A 15016-nucleotide genomic window follows, 5' to 3' on the forward strand; every position below is an offset into this window, starting at 1 on the left:
TTGACCCAATGTTATTCCAACCACTGATTTTTTAATCATGATATGACATTTATGACCTACTAGTTTCCAATCAGTCACCAATATATAGCTGTTTGTGCAAAGAATTTAATTAAGATGGGCTATTGTGGTTGTGCAAATTCTGAAATTCAACTCACGGTGAACATGCTACGGAAGTTGCTGAGGTCAGTGAAGAGCTCCTCCACGGATGTTTTCTTCGGATCGACGGCATAATACTCCAAAAGATTCCGGTAGAGCGTCTCCATGCTGCTCTGCATGCTCACCAGCTTGCCATACTGCTCACGCGCCACCTTGCTGAAGCTGTGACGGTGTTGGTCAAGGTCCAGCACAAATTCATTACGCATTCAGCAAATTAGCCGTGAAGGTACATTAATTTGCTTAAAATATTAAAATGGAAAGGTCAGGTTTAACTGTGTTGTTTATATTACGGCGACCCGGCGGTGGGGCCAAGGGTGGGAGAGCGCTGCCGCATCAGCGTCCTCCAAATCTCAAACTAGAATATAAAATTTGTAGCTAGGAGATAGAAAAATACATTATCTTTGAGTTAAATGATAAATTTTCAGCCTCAGCTAAAACTGGCTAGCGATGATGAGACTACTTACGCATATCGACAAAAATGAAAAAAACATTCAGTCTGGGAAAAAATGTTGATCTCAAGGTAACTTGAGCAGTTTTTTTCAAAACAGCAATTGCAATTTGACATGTCTAATTGTGAGGTACGGAAAATAGGCTCAGCGTGTAGCCTACTGACATTTTAAGCATCAATCACAAACAAATATTCGCCGTTCCAAGTTGAAACTCCTTAATCATTATCAGAGAAAAATCGGCCTGGCAACCAAATGATGACAAATGTTGACAGTTCTGCTCAGCTCTGCTTCTCATTACATTTAAATGCTAAATAGAAATTTTCAAAATCTGTCAATTTGGCATTTGCAAGACCTTTGAAAGGCAGATACCTTACAGGAAAAAGCTAATTACAGCCTGCGTTTTGAAACCTAAGATTTATTTTTTTAGGGATCTGTGGACACCTTGTTTATTTATCCACATCTGCAAGAGTATGACAAGATGAGCTCTGTAAACAGTCTGACATCATAGCCTTAGGCCAGCATAAAGCTTGACAGCGAAGAACAATAATAAAAATAAATATACACATACATTACTAAGAACATTACCTAAATTGCAAAAATGTTCGCGTTCATCCACAAGCTTGGTGGATTGGGAAAACAAAATTGAGTACCAAAAAAATAACCTCTGGTGTTTCTTTGAAAAGTAGATCAAAACTGAGTGATAATTATTGGTTAACAAAATTATATTTTTTAAATAAATAATATTAACTGATTCCATCTAAACAAGAAAAACTCCATAAATTGGGTCAGTTGCAACTGAAGGCACCACCGCATAACGAAGAAAATGTGTTGAAAGGATATTGCCATTTTATTGACAAACATGTCGTTGGGGTCATCAGAGGACGCAAAAGTCTCAAGGTCTCTCTCCAGCTGCAACAGCTGCCTCTCCATCTGCCTGAGGCTCTTTTCCAAATTCTCTGCAGACACTGACACACGCCAACATGCATTCAAGCGCACGCCGATTCATAAAAGCACAAAGAACACACACACGTCATCGTGGCAAGAAAATGGGAGGAAACAGAAGCACAAAGGACAACTATTATTTCCAAAAATCGAATCGATGCCTATTTTGAGGATCGAGAAGGATCGGACGGAAGTTGCAAATATTACTCTCCCTTATTTTTTTATTCTGTGTGTATAAGCCAGAGTTATTTTACGAGTGCTGGAGTTAAATGTCAAAGTAGCGGAGAGAGATCGCCGCCAGATGTAGAGCGATTTAAAGGAATAAAAGTTGTTAAATTTGCAGAGGTCAAAGCCCCCCATTGACACCTCTTTACTACTCTGCCAACCTGCTGTGCGATAAATAAGAACGAGTGGCACACATGTCTGTGTACTTTTTCCGCAGGGCCACGAGCGGCGCTCCACTTTACAGTAGATGATTTTGTGCGAGGCAAGGAAAGGAGTGAAAACAGAAAACAATGAGACATCAAACATACTGAAGTGTACTTACTAAGAATGTGAGCTTTAGACTTGAAAAGCATAGAATATAATGAACCTCCCAACACATGCTAGTTATTCACAAAGAGCATGAATGAGCGTGAGCGCGCACACGTTAGAAAAGCCTCGATTGAACAAGAACATACTTTCTCAGTCCCTTTCAACATCAGTTGTACAGGTCGGCGCTTTTGTCAGGTCTTTTGGAGGTAACTGTATATTTACTGCTTATCTGCTTCACAAAAATTAATTTTGAGGTGAAAAGTTTAATGCCGCTTTTCCCAGACGAGACTTTTCTCTGTACTGTCAAGATCGTAATGCGTTTTTGCTGATGGAATATTCCACTAACGTTACTATTAACAAATAATTAAATCAAGCTTCTTGGCTTTTTGGATGAGTACACAAATGCAGCGCATTAATTAAAAATACAGCTTGACGGAGCCTAATTTTTTTTGTGCAACTTAAATTATTAAGTTCGACCTCCGTACAGCTCTTTGATTAAGGGGCATAAAACAAATGTATTGTTGCTGTCAGATAAAAAAATGAGGATTATTTTAAACACCCATTCTTTTATTCATCCATTTTTGGACCTGATTTTTGGTGGCAGTGACCATAAGCCAATCCAAGCTAATAGACAAAGGGCATTTGCAGTGATTTATATAAAAATAACACAAACAGTATTAAAAGAGAATTTGAGCAAATTTGTTTCTCAAAAATGTGCCAAACAAGCATTAATCAACACCCAAAAAGCGGCTTTCGGTTTGAAAAGGGTTGGTGACCCCTGCTGCTGTGTTTCATACATAAAATGGAAATGTCACATTTATGTGCTTACTCCCTGTAATCAGTTGGGGCAACACAACCTCTCGCCCCGAGTCAGCTGGCACACCCATGACCAAACTTCGAATAAGCGATACAAAAAAAGCATGGATAGATGGTGGATGTATTTGCTCTAGACTCAAACCTTCCGCAAGGAAAGTCATGAATTGCTAGCAGCCACTCGAGTCTTTATGTACACTGCAAGGTCTTAGGCTTGGTTTTTTCATACGATTATAGAAATTTTAAAAACGGAACAATCGATGTGTGTCGAGTGTGAATTCGCATGCCGATTACCTCTGCTTGCTCGATCCACATGTTTAAGGTCTTCAACAAATTTGATCACATCTGGAAATTCCTCTTCACATATTTGCACCAGGAAATGGAGCAATGTGGTCTGCTGGTCAACTGACTTTGTATCCTTTAGCTGTTGAAAGCGAAAGAAAAAAAAAACATTAACATCGAGACATATATACACAAGATGACAACTGTTTCTTCCATCTGGCACAAGGGAAGAGCTTCTGAAAATGTGGATCAATGTGTGATGTTCACTGAGTGCTAGAAGAACATAATGTCTTCCAAATTTATATCCTGCAGTTTTTTTTTTCCCCAGTTATTTCATTCACACGTGAGCCACATCCACGTTCATGTTGTCAAGCTGCAAAGAGGTTTAGAGGCAAACAAACACTAAGGGGACCCAAAATGGCAAAATGAATAACCCTAACTGTACATCATTGTGACTTGGGATACAAAACAAACTCTTAAAGCGGGAAAAAAAAAAAAATCTTTACAATAGTATGATCTTAGCGTCAAAACACGGCATACTGATTAATATGTTCGTGGACTGAGTTAAGCAGCAAAATGCACCCGCTTTTATTTTCCATAACAAAATATGGACAATTGGTAATAGCTCCGGATATTTAATATACAGCCCACCAATTTATTTATCGAATAAATAATTTTCTTATTTTATTCTAAAGCTCACATGAATTCCTCAATCATCCACATATTCAACACAGTTGAAAATGTCAACATTTTCTTTGCTGCAAAGCAAACTGCTGAATATAGTTCAAACGTAAACAGGAGGCTAATGTTTGCGTTTATATACATAAACGTCTTTTCATATAAACTCTTACCTTGACCCCGCCACAAAGGAGACTGCAATCTTACAGAAATACGCACTGAATCATCAGCATTTCAACATTTAAAAAAAAAATGAACTTTTTCAGTGTATTGTACCACCGTTCACCTAATTCATCAAGTCGACACATACAATAAACGTTATTTATCAGAAGGTAATATTGAAAGCACAAGTTTAACAGGGCCGAATTTTGTCAGTGATGAATGGCTGCTTTGGTAGTTGTGCCGCTCAAGATGGATGAGTCTCCTAGCAAGGGATTACACTCTCCTCTCTGTCATCATCACTATCATGCACAAAAAGTGACTGTTCTGCCTTTGGTCTATGCAAAATGTTTGCCGAGTCCTCGCCACCTGAAGCAAGGACAGTCCAACGTGTCCACGAACTCGACACCATTAAGGTTAGATTGGGTCAATTAAATCATGTAGTAGCCAGGGTTCACGCACGTTTTCCATTGGAGTTTTTTCTTTTAAGAGGACTCTTATTGTTTGCTCTCAGGAGATATGCGTCATGTCAGTGTATAAAAAAAAATACATAAAATAAATAAACCCAAAAAACATGCATGCAAACAAACAAACAAATAAATAAATACATAAATCTATATGATATTTGAAATTTTGAGACAGGATCCGGCTAACTAAAAAGGCTTACCTACGATTAGTAAATACTTCGTTTGACTTTTCACAAAAATTTCGATTTACTGTAATTATTGGATTACAAGGCTCACCGGATTCTAAGGCACAGCCTCGATGAGCAGATCTATTTTGGGAAATTTCCATATATAGGGCGCACTGGGTTGTGAGGCAAGCTCAACTACGGCATCTTCCTGTATCAATTTAAAGATTTGACAGAAAGGTCAACGCTCACCTTGCAGAGAGAACTGAGGTCGAAGCCGAACGACTGGGCATTTCGGGAACCCGCGTTCAGGTAATTGCCCAGCAGCAGCACAAGTTCCAGCAAGCGGCCAAAAGAGCGGCTTGTCTTGACTTCGTCGCAAGCGGCGTTTACAGCTAGAATATCCGGCCGCAGATTGTTCACCTGCTCGTCAAACTGCAGTCGGAAAAGGATATGGTTGAGTCGTGGGCGAAGTCGCTTTACACTGCTCATCTAAGGAAGGAAGGAAAGGAAATAGACAGGAAAAGGGGGTGAAAGAAAAAAACAAGGTCAAATGTGTGAATCTTCTTAAAATAACCATCACTCACTCTTGAAAACAAGTTTTCAGAAACACAGGGGTGATCATCACATTCTAAAGTCTTGCTCGGCAGGCATGATAGATGCTGGCATTGATTCGATTTGGAACCCACGACTGTTAAGTTAATTATGGGGTTAGTGTCCTTATAGGGGAGGTGAATGGAATATACATAACAGGCCGCCTTGGATTACAGCTCGCACACAATTACAGCAAATTGGAAAATATTGCATTGGGCCTCAAGACCTGGACACTAGGGCGATTGCGGAGGCCGTGTTGAGTTGGGTTAGAGGGGTTCTGCTTCCACGTGTGTTAAAAAAAAAAAAAAAAAGCTGGCTGTCTTGTTTGATGTTCCATCCGGTTGAATTATTGCCACAGAAAAGATATCAAATGACTAGTCCAGTCAGTCAATGTGTGTATATGCAAAATAACTTAAAATAATATGTACAGTATATATATGTATTATGTAATATATATATAATATGTAGTATATATAATATATAATAATAAATAAATACCGTTTTTTTCCGTGTATAATGCGCCCCCATGTATAATACGCACCCTAAAAATGGCATGTGGATGCTGGAAAAAAGCCTGTACCCATGTATAATACGCACCCAATTATTTATTTTTTTTTTTTTTTTTTTAAGTCCCAATGATCGTCACACACGCAGGGAGGCAATGGGTCCCATTTTTATAGTCTTTGGTATGGTCTTAACTAGGCTGGATGTATTTTTTTTTGTTGGCGTTGATTTCTCCGACTGCCCGTAAAGGCACCACCGCAATCAGATGAAAAGAGAGGAAAGTGACGTGCGGACATGTGAAAAAGGCGGCTCTGTATGGGAGAGACGTTGAAGAGGAATAAAAACACCCTTGGAAACCAAAACTTGCCCCTCGTCGTGACTCGGAGCCGCAACAAATGTTTCGGATTTGTGTAGGGTACATTGTGACAGCAAACGAGCAGGTGATCGAGCAAGCGTCTGATACGAGAGCATTGCGTTCGTATGGAGCGTGTTTGAAGTGAACAGCAGAGACGAAAGGAACATGGCAAAGTGTTGTGAAATAAAATATTACCTGTAATACGCATTTTGTTATTTGCTGATTGTATTAAACTATCACATTCATTGTCAGTCAAGAAGAGAAGAGGACTATTATCCCTTCTTTGACGAAATGACCAGAGCACAGTACAAACACACTATTGTCGGTCAGTCCTGTTGTTGGTTTTGTTGTACCATGATTTTCTTAAAAAAAAAAAAAAAAAAAAAATTTAAAAAAAAAAAATTTAAAAAAATTTGTACCCATGTATAATGCGCACCCCAGATTTTAGGACAATAAATTAGTTAAATTTTGCGCATTATACACGGAAAAAAACGGTAATAAAAATACAGAATAAAAAAAAACTAAAAGGATTTAAATAAAAAACAAATAAGTGAGCTAGTATAAAATGTAATATTGTAAACTCAATTCTCATACTTTGGAACATAAAGCACTGTATAAGAACATATTGGTGAGTAAATGTTTTGGCAACTTGTAAAACGTGTCTGAGTGAAGTGTCAACAACAATCTAAATCCCAGACGAAAGACTAATCCAAAACGCTGCCAGTCATGAGCTGTGACTACACACGGGTGGGGGTTATGCATACTAGTAAACACGGATATTTGGCGTCTCAAGCCAAGTCTAATTAGCAACCCCAACATGAAAATATCAATATACTACTTACATTGCCATGCAGAGATCTGAATAATACAGCGCAGCTCAAAAGTTCTGATTTAATAACATACAACATCTATATTAATTGTAAAGACATTTTCAGCAATTTTCTATTGGCTAGTTAAAAAAAGACAAGTTGTTTTTTCCAGTTTTCCTTCTTTTTTTTCTTAATTTTATCAGCAACTGAGCTGCTTGCGGGAGTCATGTCGCATTCCAAAATTGATACAGTCCTTATGCAAATTTTTGCGCTAGTCTCATTCGAAAAGTCTTTAGGAAACCCAGTGCAGAAAATTAGACAGCAAAGTTGCTTTTTAATAAGTGCATAAATTAGGGAGGTATTCCAGGTGTCACTTCGGGCTCAAATAGCTGAATGTTAAAAAGCTGCGAGTCATTTAGGCTGTTTATCCCCACCATGCGACCGAAACTATCTCGTGCGTTTACATTACATTCGTTAAGAAAGCAACAAGTCTTTAAAAAGTAAGTCTTGTGACAATCAGCTGTTGACATACTTTTTCCATTTAAAAATGTTTATGCAGAGACCTTACGGAAAGGAAAAAAGGTGGCTCTACTGCAACGCAGTGACTACAGATGTGATGTTGAAATTTTACTTGTTTTGATTAAGCATAAAAAGAGAATCATATATGGGAGTCTGTGTGTTTGCATAGACACTCACTACAACCCCAAACTGCTCCGGCTCTGACAAATTTGGATAGTCATTCTCGTACTTGGCCAAAGCGTTCAGCTGCTCCTGCTCCGGCAAGTGCTTCACAAGGTTCTACAATGACAAGTGGGAAAGAGGAAAAAAATGTGACTGAGTCGAGATGAGGAAAAAATAAAAGTAGCACAACAAAAGAATCGTGTATAGTCAGGATGACCTTTGACCTTTTGACTCATTTTAACACAGCATAGTGAGGTGCTGATGTTTTCCAAACACGTCTCCAAACAAAAGGAATGCTTGGGTGTTCTGGAACATCTGATATTTACTCTCACGCTTTCTGTCCTTTTCCTGTCTTTCCGTTTCCAAAATGTGACGCTACTATGGAAACATCACCGGCCTTCTGCCTCGAAAAAAAATGTCAAAGAAAAAAAAACCTTGCACCTTAGTGTAAATTGCCTTTCATGCAATTTTTTGGGCCACTCAAAGACAGCTTAATTGCTTTCTTGGCCTTACTGGCCAGCTTGATGTTCAAGTGCCACAATTGTTGGCCAAAACACACTCAAACAAACATCTAGCATTGTCAAAATTGCCAAAAATTACACTCTCTAAATTGATTAAGAGGTACGAGGCGACCTATTTTTCCCTTAGTGTAGCTGCCAACTACTTACAAAGACGAATGCGATTCTCCATCAAACAAAAGATTATCTAAAAGTGAGCCCACCTGAATCATGGGTTCTGTGAGCTGCTCTTCATCAACCTCCAATATCATCTGACGAATTTCTTTGTAAGGTATGCGGAAAGAGCCCAGGAAAATGGCTGCAGAGAAACAAAGACATGAAAGTTGAGACATCTTGCGAAAAAAATTACATTGCATATTACATTAACATAAAAATGAAAAACAAAAAATGAAGTTGAGACATCTTGCAGAAAAAAATTCACATGGCATATTGCAAAAACATAAAAAGCATTAAAAAGCATACAAATAGGAGTAAAGGACAAAAAAAAAAAAGAAAACGTTATCAGGCAGGCAGCACAATGTGCAGCTAATTCATTCAGTTCTAATAATATAACTATATATACTTTTTATACAAGTGGGGTCAGTGAGGAGTGGGTAAACCAAATAAATAAATACTTACATAGATTCTGCGCAATCTTTGGATCGAGCACCTTCAGCTCTTTAATTCGTTTCTTAATGGATTTCTTATCATCCAGTTCCTCCTCTTCTCTTTTGGCTGATGAAAACATAAAAACAGAAAATTCTTATCTATGAATACAGCAAATAATTACACACCTATTCCTGACATATGCAAATTACCAAGCAATTAGGGTTTATTCTATTATCTTTATTCCCAGGTTCAGACACATGAAGTGTGCATGACGGAGTGATTATCCACAGGCATGCTTTCATGGGGGGGAAGCAAAAAATGAATTGTTGAATACTCGACAACAATGTCAACCTCAACTTGGAGAAAACAGGAAATTGTTTTATTCGTTTTAAATGATTGCATCTTTATTTACAAAGAAGACAACCGTTTGCCGTGACAGGATGCTATAAAAGCATAGAAGACGATGGACGGAAAATTACTAACACAAGTTGTTGTCAAAATTGCCATTGTTGTAACAGTGACAGGAAGCACAGCAATATTTATCAACAATTTCATCAACGATCCAACCAAATAGATGCCTGCTCCATTTTTGCGAGATGAAAACAAAAAAATGAATTTATGAAACTAATCACTCCTTTTTCATTCCTGCCAGGTTATAATTGGGATGAAGAGTTTGCGTGCGACTTTTTTTCAGACACACTTTGCACAAACAGGAATCTAGTATAGGCAAAGCGAGGGAGGGGGATAGGAAGGATCCCTACTGTTTCAACTTGGCACCTTAACAAGGATGCTACATTTAATAAGGAAGTGTGACTTTTGACATGAGCTGCTCCTAAACAGAGCTCCGAGTGCGTGCTGCTACAAATATACACCGATATACAGAAATACACCGACAGTCACTGGACTTACGTGGCTCCTCAGTTGACGTACTTTCTTCGCACTCTTTCGGAAATGTGAGGGCGGTAAAGTACACAAAGAACAGGACAGAAATAATTTTTTTTTTTTTTTTTGCTTTAAAAAAAAAAGGACATATATACAATTTTGAAAATCACATTGAGTAGACGATAAAGAAATGAAAGCGATGACCGTCAAAATGGTTGGAATTAAACTAACACTTGGGTAAATGTGATGGACTCCAAAACCACAACCACCATTTTGTATGAGGACCAAGACGTGCAACTGATCTATGCATATGTGCGTATTACCCTAGCAGTAAGTTCCCCGAGGCTGGACCACTAAATTGCATTGTGAAAACACCAAAGGGGAACGCTGGATGAAATAAAACTGCTGTGAAAGAGCATGACTGATGCTGTACATGACAGGCAGGCCTCAGAGACAGCCAAGTAACACCTCAAATCTCCCGCACACAAAACATACACACCTGTGTCTGTCTAGGATGCAGTCGTCTCATACTAAATTTAAATGGAATTCATTGACTCCTATCAAAGTGTATTCTGATAAGGCATAGGTGTCAAACTCAAGGCCCCGGGGGCCAGATACGGCCCGCCACCTCATTTTATGTGGCCCGCAAAGACAAATTTTGCATCGACTTTGTCATTACCATTCATCTTTTTAAGAGATTTGAACAGTTTCTGATTTCAAAACTAGTTATCCATCAGTTTGTTGTGTAGCCTATAATGCATGTACCGTATTTTCCGGACTATAAGGCGCACCATTAATGCATCATGTCAGATTTTTAATCCAAATCAAATCATTCTCCATTTTAGCTTTTTTATTTCAATTTCAGACGCAACAAATTACTTTATAATCACAAAATAATGATCCATAGTCTTTTTGATTCATGATTCATAGTCTTCAGCAGGCCACTTATGATTGATTTCATGACACAATGCTTCGGGCCAGTTTAAATTTAGGAATTTGGTCCATATATAAGGCGCACCGGACTATAAGGCGCACTGTCGGCTTTTGAGAAAATCTTAGGTTTTTAGGTGCGCCTTATAGTCCGGAAAATACGGTATATATAGAAGACGTTGAGAGTGATAATGGCCCTCCGGGGGAGCTCGTGACAAAAATGAGTTTGACACCCCTGTGATAAGGGAACAATGTGAGGCACGTGCCAATTTAACGTGACATTTTATCCAAGGTTTGTTCAATGTTGTTAGCGAAGGACGTACACTATTACATCTTCCAGATGACTCATGGCGAATCATGTGTAGCATACTCCTCACTGTACATTGTAATGTCGCAACCTCTTGCAAGAGACCTCCCTTCATTGCGGTTAAGACTTTTGATGATTCGTATCACACATCTATGTTCCAGAGTGTCTATCATTTCTCATCTCTGCCCACAGCCAAATCCAGCAGACATGTGATGCACAGGAGGGGATCCGTGTGCAACAAGTGAAGAAATTCCACTCTTCCGACGCATCCGTCAAGTCGTCAAAGCAGCTGCTCTGTTTGACTCGCCGTTTTGTTCTGCTGCGGCAGAGTCTCGGAGTTCAGTCACCCTGACAGCAAATCAACAAATAGCCCTTCTCCGTGCTGCCGATGCACACTCAACCACCTTGACTAATACCGACAGTACAGGACAGCAGATGAGCGAGAGGCAGGTTGGAAGAAGGGCGAGTCCAATAATGGAGTGAGGAGCCGGGCGGCGAGAGGGATAATCAAAGTGAGCCGTGCAAGGCCACATCTCCATGTGATTCACAACAGATGACCGAGGGCTATAATTATTGGTAGACTTTAATTCTGACAGCAGCAAATTAACAGACTTCATTAAGGTTCTCTCTTTAGACCTGCTCCATCTTCCCACATTGGCTTGAATTACAAACTATTAGAATCACCTCTGCATAAAGCTCACTCGTAAACATCACACTGGTATACACACAAATTGCCGCGATTGGAGGCTTTTTACAGGCCTGATGATTTTGACCGTCGGCTGGATTCTCGGTGGTGTAGTGCCCTCTAAAGGTCACTTGTATAAACACACAGCAACGTGAGTTCCATAACAACAAATGAGACATTAGCCTCTCTATGAAATGTTAAATAAGGCGAGCTCCGTCTGAGTCACTAACATTTCCCAAGTCTCTTCGTGGATTGAGGTTTTCTAAATCACCCTCATCTCAAAAGTCGTTTGCCATTTTTGACGCAGGCAAGTCTGCGTCGAGACGTCTTACCGACCTCAACATAAGCAAATGTGGACGAAAAATCACAACAGGCAAATGTTGCAAAAGCAAATATCTTTTTAACGAGCCGACCCATTACTTGGGTGATGTGAGGACATAAAAACACAAATTGGGAAGACATTGAAATGCTGATGCCTGAAAAAACGGTGGCTGGATTTGAGCAGAAAAACAATGACGGAGAAGAGTGACTCTGAAAAATGGAGATAAATTACTGCTTTTTTTTTTTTTTTATAAATATGATGCACTTCTGTGATTCGCGATAGCTATGTTCTTATTTTCTGTGTTGTACATTATAAGAAAGAGAACGGCCAGAGCAGCCATGCATTGGACATGATGACACCTTGCCTTTCAACAACGAAAAGAACCTTTCATGATTATACAGCTGATGAGTGCTCTCATAATGACAGAAAATTTCGGCAGCCGCATGAAGCCATTACAGAGCTAATGGAGTTCTTGAAAAATGTCACAGGAAAAAAAAAAAAAGCATAAGGGAGGAAGTGAGTTTTTTTTTTTTTTTTAAAAGGATTGTTTTTATATTTAAAGAGTTTCATTTATGAGATTATATTCAGCCAAAAAAAAAACACCTAGTGTTTGTCAAATCCTTTCATCCCCTCCTCCCCACTGCTCTAATTCTCTTCGTCTTTCTCCAACCCATTTAGTTCTAGTCCTGATGAATAGCGCAAATGGGACATTACTCGTGAGAAGAGCAGTGTGGGCAGTAGAATAGGTCACGTACTTTAGTCATCAAGAGTTTTGATTTGTCATTTTAGAGGCATTTGAAGTGGGCACGCCATGTTTGTTAGAAAAGTACACAAGGGTGGTAACCACTTCTCACATTGCTAATTCAAGGATCCAAATAAGCCGCATCGCAATCGGCGGGTCAAAATTTGCATTTTGCGCCTCGTGTAGACAAAAATATGAGGCGGTAGTTGACGACGCGAGCACTGTGGCGTGTCATTGTTCTAATACGAACCTTGCTTTCTGTCAAAGACACCCAAGTGTGAAGCCACGTAGGACCCGAAACAAGACAAAATGAATCTTACCAGATCAGTGACATTTATTTTAATGGACAATACAAGTTCTAGGTCTATGTTAATTATCACAACTGTCAAATTTGTGGCTTGTTTATTATCAAGGTGTCAAGTACAATACATGCACGTTTAACTATTGCATCATAGTGTGTCATAGGTTTTGCTCAGTATAGGCATAGGCAAATATCTAAGCAACTTTATTTTGTAGGGTTTATTTGCTTCTTTATTATGGTTTGAAAACTTCTGGTGGATAAAAAAAAAAAAAAATCTTTGTTAACTGGTCCAAGCTCATAAATGTGGGTTGGGAGTTAAGCGTTGGGTCAAAAACGCAAAAGGGGACCAACTAAATTTTTTGGGCTTATTCAAGTTGCGACACAACTTTTTGAGTCACCCAAATAGTTGGATCAAGGTGAATTTTGGTAGTTGAAAAAAGTTTCCCGTTTATAAATTGGGGTTTTAATATAAATCCCTACGCTTGGGACTCCTCGCTCTAAGTCAACATCGGTAAGGACCCCAATGTCATAAAAGGACGAGGATAGAAATGAAAATTTGATGAGTTGAAAACTGCTTCATATGGTGTCCTTCTAAATCTTTAATGATGATCCAGATGTTGTTCTTAAATGAGACACTACACCGTGATAATAAGACAATACAAACACGTTGAGAAGGCACACACCAACGGCAATTCTCACTACCAGCTGAACGAATCAGTCATGCTGCGCTTATAACCACCGGTGGGATTGCAAGAAAACAAGAAGAAAACAACCGAGATGGCCACAAACCATCTGGAATACGGAAAATATTTTATGCATTCTTTCCCAAATGTAAAACTGCAGCATGTAATGCAAAACAGTAGTCAATAGACGGAGTGCTCTGAGCGTTCTGCTCTTCTCTGAACGTGAGTAGAAATTGCAGAAAAATGAATTTCTGATTGTGTGGCGTGAACCAAAGTGTCATGGTTGGGGTCATTTTCCGAAAAGGGGAATGCAATCTTCTGCAGATAGTATTCACTGCCACTTATGGGTTCCAGAAATCACAACTTTGAATATCGGTTTAGCTTTTCAATGTACTTTCATGTTAAAAAAAAAATGTTCGTGTGCACGTGTGTGAATGGGGGGGGGCTGCCTTGAGTGAAAAGGCGTATAATTGACAGGTAGCTAAGACCTGGATGAATAATGCATCGATGTCAGTGACGGGACAAGCGAGGAAAGAGCTGTGAATAAATCAAGGACAAATATGAACAGACACTAGAGCAATAATTGCTTTAACAAAAACTCCTCCGTGCTAAAACCCTCTTCAGTCTAATTTTAGACAAGCAATCAAATGGCCACACTTAAAGCGAGTGACACTTCTATAGGCAAGAAAAGAGTTCACAAAAATAGAAGGCAGACCCTTGAAGACGTTTTTTCTTGAAGTAATATTTATACGTCTAATGCGACACTTGGTGATTGCTACGCGACAAAGATCTATACACTGTAATGATAAATCTAGCGCAGACGGAACGTTGGGTCTCATAAAAATGACAAACGCAGCAAAGTCTTACCTGCTCTTTGTGATCCGAAGGTGAGAGCAACTCTGCTGAGCAAATCCGGCTTTGCGTATTGATCGTCATTAGCGAGCACCCAGAAACAGCCTTCTGACATTTCCTGGGGATTGATCTGGATAGAAAAGAAAAATCCCAAAATTACACAATTATGTCATTTGCAAATGCACAAATTAATGACATTAAAAGTAATGCACATATTTAGTATACTGTATATTCAAAGATGCTTTTTGTTTTTTAAATTTCACAAGTTTTGATCCTTTGTACGTCGGTATTGCATGCAGCCCTCAACCTGTCCTTGTAAAATGCTCGTTTGGTATTGCAAGCATATGTTTGAGTTGGTTGAACATCTGTACAAATCTCCATTCTCTACAGCGGGTATTAAATAATTAATCACAACACAAACTAACACCATTTGCCGTGTGAACTAATATCGCTCCGCAGGGAACAACATCTGTAGAGGTGCCACTCAGTGTGATCGAACAGAAGCATATGATCATCTGTTATTTTCAAGAATTGCCGTCTACTCAAAGAACCTTGTTGTTCTGGTCTGCAAAAACAAGGCTTTTCTTGATCTGCTGCCAACAAAATATCAGGGACAAAG

The 15016-nt window shown here is 39.1% G+C and overlaps 1 protein-coding gene across 3 annotated transcripts in view; it reads right to left on the reverse strand.

Annotated features, from left to right (window-relative positions):
* Positions 1 to 15016, reverse strand: part of LOC119120378 (protein diaphanous homolog 3-like) — a 45553-nt gene that overhangs the window by 21693 nt on the left and 8844 nt on the right. For all 3 annotated transcript variants that reach the window (XM_037247210.1, XM_037247211.1, XM_037247208.1), the window contains 8 exons: positions 14413 to 14527; positions 8724 to 8819; positions 8309 to 8403; positions 7603 to 7704; positions 4897 to 5136; positions 3189 to 3318; positions 1446 to 1570; positions 156 to 320 (listed from right to left, as the gene is read on the reverse strand). In XM_037247210.1, coding sequence (XP_037103105.1) covers positions 156 to 320; positions 1446 to 1570; positions 3189 to 3318; positions 4897 to 5136; positions 7603 to 7704; positions 8309 to 8403; positions 8724 to 8819; positions 14413 to 14527 — 1068 coding nt within the window. The remainder of the gene's footprint in view (positions 1 to 155; positions 321 to 1445; positions 1571 to 3188; positions 3319 to 4896; positions 5137 to 7602; positions 7705 to 8308; positions 8404 to 8723; positions 8820 to 14412; positions 14528 to 15016) is intronic.

The sequence above is a fragment of the Syngnathus acus genome, chromosome 3 (genome assembly GCF_901709675.1).
Source record: "Syngnathus acus chromosome 3, fSynAcu1.2, whole genome shotgun sequence".
In the NCBI taxonomy this organism is placed as follows: domain Eukaryota; kingdom Metazoa; phylum Chordata; class Actinopteri; order Syngnathiformes; family Syngnathidae; genus Syngnathus; species Syngnathus acus.